This window comes from Salvelinus sp. IW2-2015, unplaced genomic scaffold (genome assembly GCF_002910315.2).
Source record: "Salvelinus sp. IW2-2015 unplaced genomic scaffold, ASM291031v2 Un_scaffold5381, whole genome shotgun sequence".
NCBI classification, from domain to species: Eukaryota; Metazoa; Chordata; class Actinopteri; order Salmoniformes; family Salmonidae; genus Salvelinus; species Salvelinus sp. IW2-2015.
In genome coordinates, this window is record NW_019946646.1 from 20918 (window position 1) to 32225 (window position 11308).

The window sequence follows — 11308 nt, forward strand, 5'->3', positions numbered from 1 at the left end:
TCCTTTTGGCCCATCTCAAATCAAAATAAAGTTTTATTTGTTCACCATACACATGGTTAAGCACGATGTTAATGCGAGTTGTAGCGAAATGCTTGTGCTTAGTTGTCCGACAATGCAGTAATAAACCAACAAGTAATCTAACCTAACAATTCCACAACTACTACCTTATACACACAAGTGTAAAGGGAATAAAGAATATGTACATAAAGATATATGAATGAGTGATGGTACAGAACGGCATAGGCAAGATGCAGTAGATGTATAGAAGTACAGTAATACATATGAGATTGAGTAATGTAGGTATGTAAACATAAGTGGCATAGTTTAAAGTGGCCTAGTGATACATGTATTACATAAAGATGGCAAGATGCAGTAGTGATATAGAGTACAGTATATACATATGAGATGAGTAAGTAGGGTATGTAAACATATAAGTGGCATAGTTTAAAGTGGCTAGTGATACATGTATTACATAAAGATGGCAAGATGCAGGTAGATGATATAGAGTACAGTATATACATATGAGATGAGTAATGTAGGGTATGTAAACATTATATTAAGTGGCATTGTTTAAAGTGGCTAGTGGTACATTTTTACATAATTTCCATCAATTCCTATTATTAAAGTGGCTGGAGTTGAGTCAGTAGTTTGGCAGCGGCCGCTAAATGTTAAGTGGTGGCTGTTTTAACAGTCTGATGGCCTTGAGATAGAAGCTGTTTTTTCAGTCTCTCGGTCCCTGCTTTGATGCACCTGTACTGACCTCGCCTTCTGCGATGATAGCGGGGAGTGACAAGGCAGTGGCTTGGGTGGTTATTGTCCTTGGATGCATCTGCGGTAGTCGTTTAGCTCAGTTACCTTAGCTTTCTTGGGAACAGGAACAATGGTGGCCCTCTTGAAGCATGTGGGGACAGCAGACTGGGATAAGGATTGATTGAATATGTCCGTAAACACACCAGCCAGCTGGTCTGCGCATGCTCTGAGGACGTGACTGGGAATGCCGTCTGGGCCTGCAGCCTTAACACGTTTAAATGTTTTACTCACCTCGGCTGCAGTGAAGGAGAGCCCGCAGGTTTTGGTATCTTAATCTTTTTTGGCATCTTAATCTTTTCTTTTTATTGGCCAGTCTGAGATATGGCTTTTTCTTTGCAACTCTGCCTAGAAGGCCAGCATCCGGGGCCTCCCACTCCTCTTTCTATTCTGGTTAGAGACAATTTGTGCTGTTCTGAGTAGTACACAGCGTTGTACGAGATCTTCAGTTTCTTGGCAATTTCTCGCATGGAATAGCCTTAATTTCTCAGAACAAGAATAGACTGACGAGTTTCAGAAGAAAGGTCTTTGTTTCTGGCCATTTTGAGCCTGTAATCGAACCCACAAATCCTGATGCTCCAGATACTCAACTAGTCTAAAGAAGGCCAGTTTGATTGCTTCTTTAAATCAGTACAACAGTTTTCAGCTGTGCTAACATAAATGCAAAAGGGTTTTCTAATGATCAATTAGCCTTTTAAAATGATAAACTTGGATTAGCTAACACAACGTGCCATTGGAACACAGGAGTGATGGCTGCTGATAATCGGCCTCTGTACACCAATGTAGATATTCCATAAAAAATCAGCTGTTTCCAGCTACAATAGTCATTTACAACATTAACAATCTCTACACTGTATTTCTGATCAATTTGATGTTATTTTAATGGACAAAAAAAATTGCTTTTCTTTAAAAAACACATTTCTAAGTGACCAACTTTTGAATGGTAGTATACCTTTTTTTGATACAAGCAATTTTTTTACCAACATTTTTACAAAATCAAGAGTGCTGTTTTGCTACCTGAAGAAAAAGTGATGTTCCAGGAACTCTTCAGTGCGGACGTATGCCAGGGGGAAGTACATGTTGGTGGTCAGGAACAGAACTCCGTAGACAGGCACCAACCTCAGCCTCAGCATGCAGGGTACCCAGCCAGGAAGGTCCAAGGAGCTGGGCTGCCTCAGCCAGTCCACATAGGTTTGGAACCGGAAGAACGGGCCTTTAGGGAGATGCAGGGATAAATGAAGGGATGAAGAGAGAGCATTGAGGGAGAAGTGGTAGGATAGACAAGGTGAATAGTACAAGTTAGAAAAGACAATAAGGAGAGAGAAGGATCATTGGAGGACAAAAAAAGGATAGATTGCAAGGAGGAGTAGTGTTAATGGGTGATGGACGAAGGGGTGAGTAAAAAAAGGAGGGAGAGTTACAGGAAGGTCATGTATTGGAAGAGAAAACGTAAGCAGACTCACAATATTTTACTAGTGGCAGATAGAAAGACAGAGAGAAACAACAACAGTTAAAATGGGTGCAAAAGCAAATTAGTGGCAAATCATACTAGATACATGGTACATTTACACCACACACATACACACTGAAGCCATTCACCTGTCTCCATATCAAAAAGAGGTCCGGAGAAAAGGGTGAACTGTGGATATGTTGACAGTAGCCCTGTATGATAAAACAAACTAGGGAATGGGGCTAGACAGCCTTACCTGTCATTATACCCACATAGCAGTAGCTATAGGCTATCATATCATAGAGGGAAGGCTCTTGGGACAGTCCACCAACCACAGGAGACTTGGAGAATGAGCTCACTTCCTGTTTCTTCTCTAGGTGAAAACTCTGCACCTCATTGGCCAGACTGACCATCTGAATGAAAACAAGTGGGTTGTTACTGTAAACAACATGATGCATTATGCCCTTGCATTTCTGTAATTGTGTATGTCCTCCAGCTCTTCCTGTAGATGTACCTTCAGAGTGAGGAGTAGCTGGATGGAGTTGGCAAAGGATGTTGGCGGCGGCAGGCCAAACCATGTGACCAGTCTGAAGAAGAGGAGGTAGAGGAAGGTCCAGGCCAGAGAGAGAGCTGAGGCACTCCTGAAGAAGGTAAACAGGGGAATGGGTGAGAGAGAAGATCCTGACTGTCACACTAAATAGTGGCACACCATTACGACACAGGAGTGTTCTACAGTGTCTGTTGATACAGTTGAAGTCAGAAGTTTACATACACCTTAGCCAAATACATTTAAACTCAGTTTCACAATTCCTGACATTTAATCCTAGTAAAAATTCCCTGTCTTAGGTCAGTTAGGATCACCACTTTATTTTAAGAATGTGAAATGTCAGAATAATAGTAGAGAATTATTTATTTAATCTTTTATTGCTTTCATCACATTCCCAGTGGGTCAGAAGTTTACAAACACTCAATTAGTATTTGGTAGCATTGCCCTTAAATTGTTTAACTTGGGTTAAACGTTTCGGGTAGCCTTCCACAAGCTTCCCACAGTAAGTTGGGTGAATTTTGGCCCATTCCTCTTGACAGAGCAGGTGTAACTGAGTCAGGTTTGTAGGCCTCCTTCCTCAAACACGATTTTTCAGTTCTGCCCATGTAACGGATGTGAAATGGCTAGCTAGTTAGCAGTGGTGCGCGCAAATAGCGTTTCAAATCGGTTACGTCACTCGCTTTGAGACCTTGAAGTGGTTCCCCTTGCTCTGCAAGGGGCGTGGCTTTTGTGGAGCGATGGGTAACGACGCTTCGTGGGTGACTGTTGTTGATGTGTGCAGAGGGTCCCTGGTTCGCACCCGGGTCGGGGTGAGGGGGACGGTCTAAAGTTATACTGTTACACCCACAAATATTCTATGGGATTGAGGTCAGGGCTTTGTGATGGCCACTCCAATACCTTGACTTTGTTGTCCTTAAGCCATTTTGCCACAACTTTGGAAGTATGCTTGGGGTGATTGTCCATTTGGAAGACCCAGCAGCATACAACCCTGCATAACACTGCTGGCTTGCTTCTGAAGCTAAGCAGGGTTGGTCCTGGTCAGTCCCTGGATGGGAGACCAGGTGCTGCTGGAAGTGGTGTTGGAGGGCCAGTAGGAGGCACTCTTTCCTCTGGTCTAAACAAAGATCCCAATGCCCCAGGGCAGTGATTGGGTACACTGCTCTGTGTAGGGTGCCGTCTTTCGGATGGGACGTTAAACGGGTGTCCTGACTCTCTGAGGTCATTAAAGATCCCATGGCACTTATCGTAAGAGTAGGGTGTTAACCCGGTGTCCTGGCTTAAATTCCCAATCTGGCCCTCAACCATCAAGGTCACCTAATAATCCCCAGTTTACAATTGGCTCATTCATCCCCTCCTCTCCCCTGTAACTATTCCCCAGGTCGTTGCTGCAAATGAGAATGTGTTCTCAGTCAACTTACCTGGTAAAATAACGGTAAATAAAAAATAAAAAATTCGACACCAAGCTTTAACTTCCTGACTGGATGTCTTGAGATGTTGCGTCAATATATCCACATCATTTTCCTACCTCATGATGCATCTATTTTGTGAAGTGCACAAGTCCTCCTGCAGCAAAGCACACCACAACATGATGCTGCACCCCATGCTTCACGGTTGGAATGGTGTTCTTCGGCTTGCAAGCCTCCCATTTTTCCTACAACATAACAATGGTCATTATGGCCAAACAGTTCTATTTTTTTTCATCAGACCAGAGGACATTTCTCCCAAAAAGTATGATCTTTGTCCCCATGTGCAGTTGCAAACCGTAGTCTGGCTTTATTATGGCGGTTTTGGAGCAGTGGCTTCTTCCTTGCTGAGCGGCCTTTCAGGTTATGTCGATATAGGACTTGTTTTACTGTTGATATAGATACTTTGTACCTGTTTCCTCCAGCATCTTCACAGGGTTCTTCGCTGTTGTTCTGGGATTGATTTCCACACCAAAGTATGTTAATCTCTAGGAGACCGAACGCATCTCATTCCTAAGCGGTATGACGGCTGCGTGGTCCCATGGTGTTTATACTTGCGTACTATTGTTTGTACAGATGAACGTGGTACCTTCAGGCGTTTGGAAATTTCTCCCAAGGATGAACCAGACTTGTAGATGTCTCCAATTTTTTTCTGAGGTCTCGCTGTTTTCTTTTGATTTTCCCATGATGTCAAGTAAAGAGGCACTGGGTTTGAAGGTAGGCTTTGAAATACATCCACAGGTACAACTCTAATTGACTCAAATGATGTCAATTAGCCTATCAGAAGCTCTAAGCATGACATAATTTTCTGGAATTTTCCAAGCTGTTTAAAGGCACAGTCAACTTAGTGTATGGTAACTTCTGACCCACTGGAATTGTGATACAGTGAATTATAAGTGAAATAATCTGTCTGTAAACAATTTTGGAAAAATTACTTGTGTCGTGCACAAAGTAGATGTCCTAACCGACTTGCCAAAACTATAGTTTGTTAACAAGAAATTTGTGGAGTGGTTGAAAAACTAGTTTTAATGACTCCAACCTAAGTGTATGTAAACTTCCGACTTCAACTGTATATCATTTGTATATTTTCAATAATGTCTCTTAGGGCTGGGAATTGCCAGGGACCTTACGATAAGATATTACCACGATACTTTGGCGCTGATACAATATGTATTGCAATTCGATGTTCCAAACATACTGCTCACCATATGTCTGCTGCAAAGGGACAAGAGAGCCATGAGAACACAAGTTGTGATCAGTCATGGAAGTAAGTGCTGAAAACAAATTGGCTCCGGATTCAAAAAGATGAAGAAAAAATACTGGAGTTTTGTTGCAGGTACAGCCAACTAGCGCAAACAAATATATTGCGATGTTGTCAAAACGATACAACATATCGTCAAAAAATAATATATCGGTATGTAACTACATGGATTTCTCCCCCACCATCACTAATGTCTCACCGCCAGCTGCTCTTGATGATGATCCATGTTCCAAGCACTGTCACCAGCGAGTGGAGCGCATGGACGTGACAGGTTGCTATGGTGATCGAGAGGCCCAAGAGCAACGCTGCCCCCTGCTTCATTGGAGGACCTACAGCAACAATAACACCTACACACATTTCACTTACAATAAACCTTCAGAGCAGAGCAGATAGGCCTATTATACACCATGTGTTCATCTCTGTTCAAAGGATGTAGCTAAACTAGTAGTAAACGTACTCACGTTTAAAATCAGGCCGACATTCAATATAGTTAACAATTCCTGGAACAAATATTCAAGCACAGTGATGATTTGGTAAATCCCACTTCCTACTATCGCAACAACGTGTCATTCACAACCAAAACCCCGCACATGGACACTGCCCAGTCCATAAATGTACATTTAAAAAATAATCAATCATTCTGCTTGAAATGGTTTGGAATTTTACATTAATATAGCGAACCCATTGATTCTTGAGGAATATTACTTAATGTCTCATAAGCTTTGTTCAACTGTCGTACCCAATTATACAGTATACACTGAACAAAAATATAAATGTAAAGTGTTGGTCCCGTGTTTCATGAGCTGAAATAAAAGATCCCAGAAATGTTCCAAAATGCTTATTTCTCTCAAATGTTGTGCACACATTTGTTTACATCCGTTAGTGAGCATTTCTCCTTTACCAAGACAATACATCCATCTGACAGTTGTGGCATATCAAGAAGCTGATTAAACAGCTTGATCATAACACAGGTGCACCTTGTGCTGGGGACAATAAAAGGCCACTCTAAAATGTGCAATTTTGTCACACAACACAATGCCACAGATACCTCAAGTTTTGAGGGAGCGTGCAATTGGCATGCTGACTGCAGGAATGTCCAATTGAGCTTTTGCTGGAGAATTTAATGTTAATTTCTCTACCATAAGCCACCTCCAACATCATTTTAGAGAATTTGGCAGTATGTCTAACATGCCTCACAACCGCAGACCACATGTAGCCAAGCCAGCCCAGGACCTCACCTGCGGAATTGTCTGAGACCAGCCACCCGGACAGCTCATTAAACCTTTTTTGTTGTTGTTGCAAACCTTAGACTTTCTGCACAAACTGTTAGAAACCGTCTCAGGGACAATCTGCATGCTTGTCATCCTCACCAGGGTCTTGACCTGACTGCAGTTCTACGTTGTAACCGACTTCAGTGGGCAAATGTTCACCTACGATGTTCACCGGCATGCTGGAGAAGTGTGCTCTTCATGGATGAATCCCGGTTTCAACTGTACCGGGCAAATGTCAGACAGCGTGTATGGCGTCATGTGGGCGAACGGTTTGCTGATGTCAAGTTGTGAGCAGAGTGCCCCATGATGGCGGTGGGGTTATGGTATGGGCAGGCATAAGCTACGGAAAAACAAACGCAATTGCATTTTATAAATGGCAATTTGAATGCACAGANCCCCATGATGGCGGTGGGGTTATGGTATGGGCAGGCATAAGCTACGGAAAAACAAACGCAATTGCATTTTATAAATGGCAATTTGAATGCACAGAGATACCATGAGGCCCATTGTTGTGCCATTCATCGTGTTTTGTGTATATTCCCCAGCAGAACCCAAAATTAGCTTATTTTAAGCAATTGTAACCAATGTTAAACATGGTGAATATCATTTAAAATTATGGATATTTGTTCCTTGCATCCATAGCCGTCTATGAATGAATGTTTACATTTCTCCAGACCCATAAAGGAGTGGAGGGATGACTGCTTTATCATTTTAACCGCAGATTGGCCTACATTTCAAGTGTCAAATTTATGAATATCATCAGTCTAACATCGCCACTTGGTATGGCAACTGCTCAGCATCCAACCACAAGGCGCTAGACTAGAGGGTAGTGCTTATGGTCCAGTACATAACTTGGGCTGAGCTCCCTGCCATCCAGGACCTCTAACCCAGGCAGTGTCAGAAGGCCCTAAAAATTGTTTGACTCCAGCCACACAGTTCTGATAATAGGGAAAACTGATGCACCAAGTCTGGTACCAACAAGACACTGCACAGCTCCTACCCACCTGCTTGTTAACCAATAGCTATAGATCACAGGTGTCAAACTCATAACACGGGGGGCCGAGTGTCTGCGGGTTTTCGCTCCTCCCTTGTACTTGATTGATGAATTAACATCACTAATTAGTTAGGAACTCCCCACACCTGGTTGTCTAGGGCTTTATTGAAAGGAAAAACCAAAAACCTGCAGACACTAGGCCCTCCGTGGAATGAGTTTGACACCCCTGCTATAGATGATCTGCATTCACCCTTTTTTGCCCTCTTGACTTGTCACCATTCATCCCGTTGCCTAGTCACTTATCTACTTCAATTCCTTAGTACCCCTGCACAACCTGGTACCCTGTGTCTCTAGCCAGGTTATGGTTAGTCAGTGTTATTTTCATTTATTGCTCTCCACTGTTGGGAACAGCCCATAAGCAAGCAGTTCAGTTAGTCTACACCTATTTACAATGCTTGTGAACATTTGATTAGTCACACCCAATAGCCAACTGAGCAAGTCAGAATTACATTAGCCCTATATAATGTCCAGCAATCACATCTGTAACCCAAATGTAGCCATTATGTGTAGTCAATTATTGTGCAGAGGCCTTAACTAGCATCAGTTTCCATCACATATCAAGTAAAAATGATCACTTAAATTCATGGTCAAATGTTTTTATTATTGAAAAACAGGAAGTGTCAGTCAGCCTCCATTTTAATCCTCCTCTTCCTCATCAGCTCCCCCAGCACCACCCTGGCCCTTCTTGGCATTCTTTCTCTTGACACGGCCGGGGCGTCCGCCACCGTATGGTGAACGCAGGGAGAAGTCAATGTGCTTCTGGCTGTCCAGGCGCACCACGAAGGAGGGGATGTTGACTACCTGCTTGCGCACACTGGAGGGAGAAAGGAAAACTCAATAAGTGGTTTGTTCCTCCCCACTTAATAGCATAGACAAATAACCATCGAGCTGTGAATAGTTTGGCATCAATGACAGGCCTCATTCACGAGGAATTCTTGACACCACAGGAAGTCTGAATATTAATTTTAATCATCGGCCTGCCTGATGAGGTAAAGTACTCTTACCAAACTAAATTGAAGACCATGCAATTGCCTAACAAGTTAAATACACTTGACAGTTTGCCGTGACCATTGCTCCATATATCTGCCCGAGGTGCAATTCTCCATACGTTACCTGTCAGCAAATAAGACAGCAGCAGTCTGCCTCTCGCTTGGCTCTGGGCAGTCTTATAGACAAGGTATACAGTCTGTTACTGCATTGACCTTGCTGAAACTGTTTTCCCACTCGATGGGCAGGATTGGCTCTGGGCAGTCATAGACAAGGTATACGGTTTGTTACCGAATTGACCTTGCTGAAATGTTAAACCACACTCAGGGATGAGCTATTGTTTGAGGCCCTCTAAGGATTGAGAAAGTAACTCATGAGTTGTGCAGTTTCAACTCATAATAGTTCCCTGAACAGTTAGTGTAGGCATGTGAGAGAGTTTTAGAAATGTACATGTTACAAATGGTTTAATAACCAGTCACAAGTTCATCATAGAGCCTGTTTAAAATAACAGACCAGTGTAATGATCTACCGACTTGTCCTTTCTAGCATGGCCATCTAGTGACCATCAACAGCTTACCGGATGTGCCTCTGGCGGATGAGAACGCGGGCGTGGTGGATGCTCTTAGCAAGGCCCAGCTTGAAGACCTGAGTCTGGAGCCTCCTCTCCAAGAAGTCCTCCACCTTCAGGCCCAGGATGTAATCGAGCTTCATCTTGCCCTCATCCAGCACACCGATCCTCACCAGACGCCTGAGCAGGGCGTTACCTAGGAGACAGGATGCAGCAATTTTAAGTCACTGATCACTGCCTAGGGCCCTTTAATCTGGCCCTAATCAGGGACTGATTGAGATCTAGAATCCCAGGTGGGTGCAATTAATTCAGGTAGAACAGAACCAGCAGTAATCTGGACCTCTTAAGGTAAAATCTGAATACCCCCGATTTAAGGCATCTAGAAATCTGACTGACGGCCTCATTCACGAGGAATTCTTGACACCACAGACAATCTGAATATCGAATATTTAAATCATTGGCCGATATCTGACTAGCTAACAGCTCAAAGGACTTCTAGAAACAGTCAAAATATAGCTCAGAGAACAATCTAGCTGTGGTGTACCTTCAAAAAGACGCTTGGGGTCCTTCTCATCCAGAGTGAGCAGCTCTCTGGCCGCCTTGCGGATCTTGGCCAGGGTGAACTTCACCCTCCACACCTCACGCTTGTTCCTCAGACCATACTCCCCTGAGAGATTAAAGTTAATTTAATGAAAAAATACATGGTATTTAGAGACCAGCATATTCATATATAAATCAAAACCTGCTATTTGCACACATACCGATAAGTTTAAGTTCCTGGTCGAGACGAGACTTCTCGAAGGGGCGGCGAGGGGTGACGTATGTCTTGCGACAAACCCAACTCCTGGCAACCGGCATGGTGGATCAAAGTGCCTGAGGAATAAGAATTGATATGGCTGTTCAGTTCCAACATTGCGATTACACATGTGATTATACTGAATTTCAACCCATGTTAATTATTCTGCAGTCCATCTTAAGTCATACACCCATGAATATTTAACACGTTTAATAAGGCAGTTAAGCTATTAGCAAAATATAAGTAGATTTAGTTGTATGGATCAGGGTCAGTTCACCGTGACAGGCCCCGATATTGTTTACTCCGTAACTTGGCTGGCGAAACCAAGTGGGAACTTGTTGGCCATTTAACTAGCGTCAAAAGGACTCACAAATAGACAATTTATATTAAGGAATTTGTTTCCCAACCTATACAACTTCAAATTGTAAATGTAGTTTGATAGAGTGTAAAGTTTTTGAGAAGATGCAGAGAAATCCAGCATAGTAACGTCAGCTATGTCACTCTTGCTAACTAGCTAGCGTTAGCGTGCTAACAACGTTGTACAGTGCGTGTACGACCGACATGATCGAATAAGGCAGAAGTTATGCCCAAAATATACAAAAGATGTTGGTCGGTGTAACCGAAATGCACAACTAAACGAATAAATACATTACTTCTCAACATTGCGACCCTACTTCTATGGAAAAACAAGACAAACTAAAGCGCATAGTACGTTATTACCTGTGTTCCACAGGCCAGTGCGATAAAGAGGAAGTCAAATTGGATTTCTCCATTATTTATATGGATCCCACGAACTACATTTCCCACAAATATGTGACGACACCACTTCAAAGCAGCAGTTGGTGCTGTAAATACCTCCATCTGTTGTTCAACTTTAAAACTACAGCTTTGTTCGTCAAACCAAAACCGTTTCTGTTTACTTGCTGAACAAGAACAACTAACTTTTCAAAGAACTATCTAGTCTAGTGTACTACACGGAATGAACGTTGGATCACCTAGGTATGCCATGTATTATTTTGTGAGCTGTTGTGTAGGACTGTTCGTTATTGAACATTGTTTACAAAATATCCCAAAAAATGTGTAACGTTATGTGTGTTGGCCCGG

General features: G+C 42.8%; 2 protein-coding genes across 2 annotated transcripts in view; both read right to left on the reverse strand.

Annotated features, from left to right (window-relative positions):
- Positions 1 to 6977, reverse strand: part of LOC112078196 (lysophospholipid acyltransferase 7-like) — an 11240-nt gene extending 4263 nt beyond the window's left edge. Inside the window, exons 1-5 of the mRNA XM_024144502.2 lie at positions 6899 to 6977; positions 5728 to 5857; positions 2772 to 2898; positions 2514 to 2670; positions 1825 to 2020 (exon numbers count right to left, since the gene is read on the reverse strand). Coding sequence (XP_024000270.2) covers positions 1825 to 2020; positions 2514 to 2670; positions 2772 to 2898; positions 5728 to 5857; positions 6899 to 6977 — 689 coding nt within the window. The remainder of the gene's footprint in view (positions 1 to 1824; positions 2021 to 2513; positions 2671 to 2771; positions 2899 to 5727; positions 5858 to 6898) is intronic.
- A 1456-nt stretch (positions 6978 to 8433) lies between these two features.
- On the reverse strand, positions 8434 to 10980 carry LOC112078194 (small ribosomal subunit protein uS4). Its single transcript, XM_024144500.2, has 5 exons — positions 10925 to 10980; positions 10170 to 10281; positions 9953 to 10075; positions 9418 to 9604; positions 8434 to 8667 (listed from the first exon to the last, which is right to left on the reverse strand). Exons 2-5 carry the CDS (start codon positions 10264 to 10266, stop codon positions 8490 to 8492), a joined length of 585 nt encoding a protein of 194 aa, XP_024000268.1. The 5' UTR covers positions 10267 to 10281; positions 10925 to 10980; the 3' UTR covers positions 8434 to 8489.
- Between the last annotated feature and the right edge of the window lie 328 nt (positions 10981 to 11308).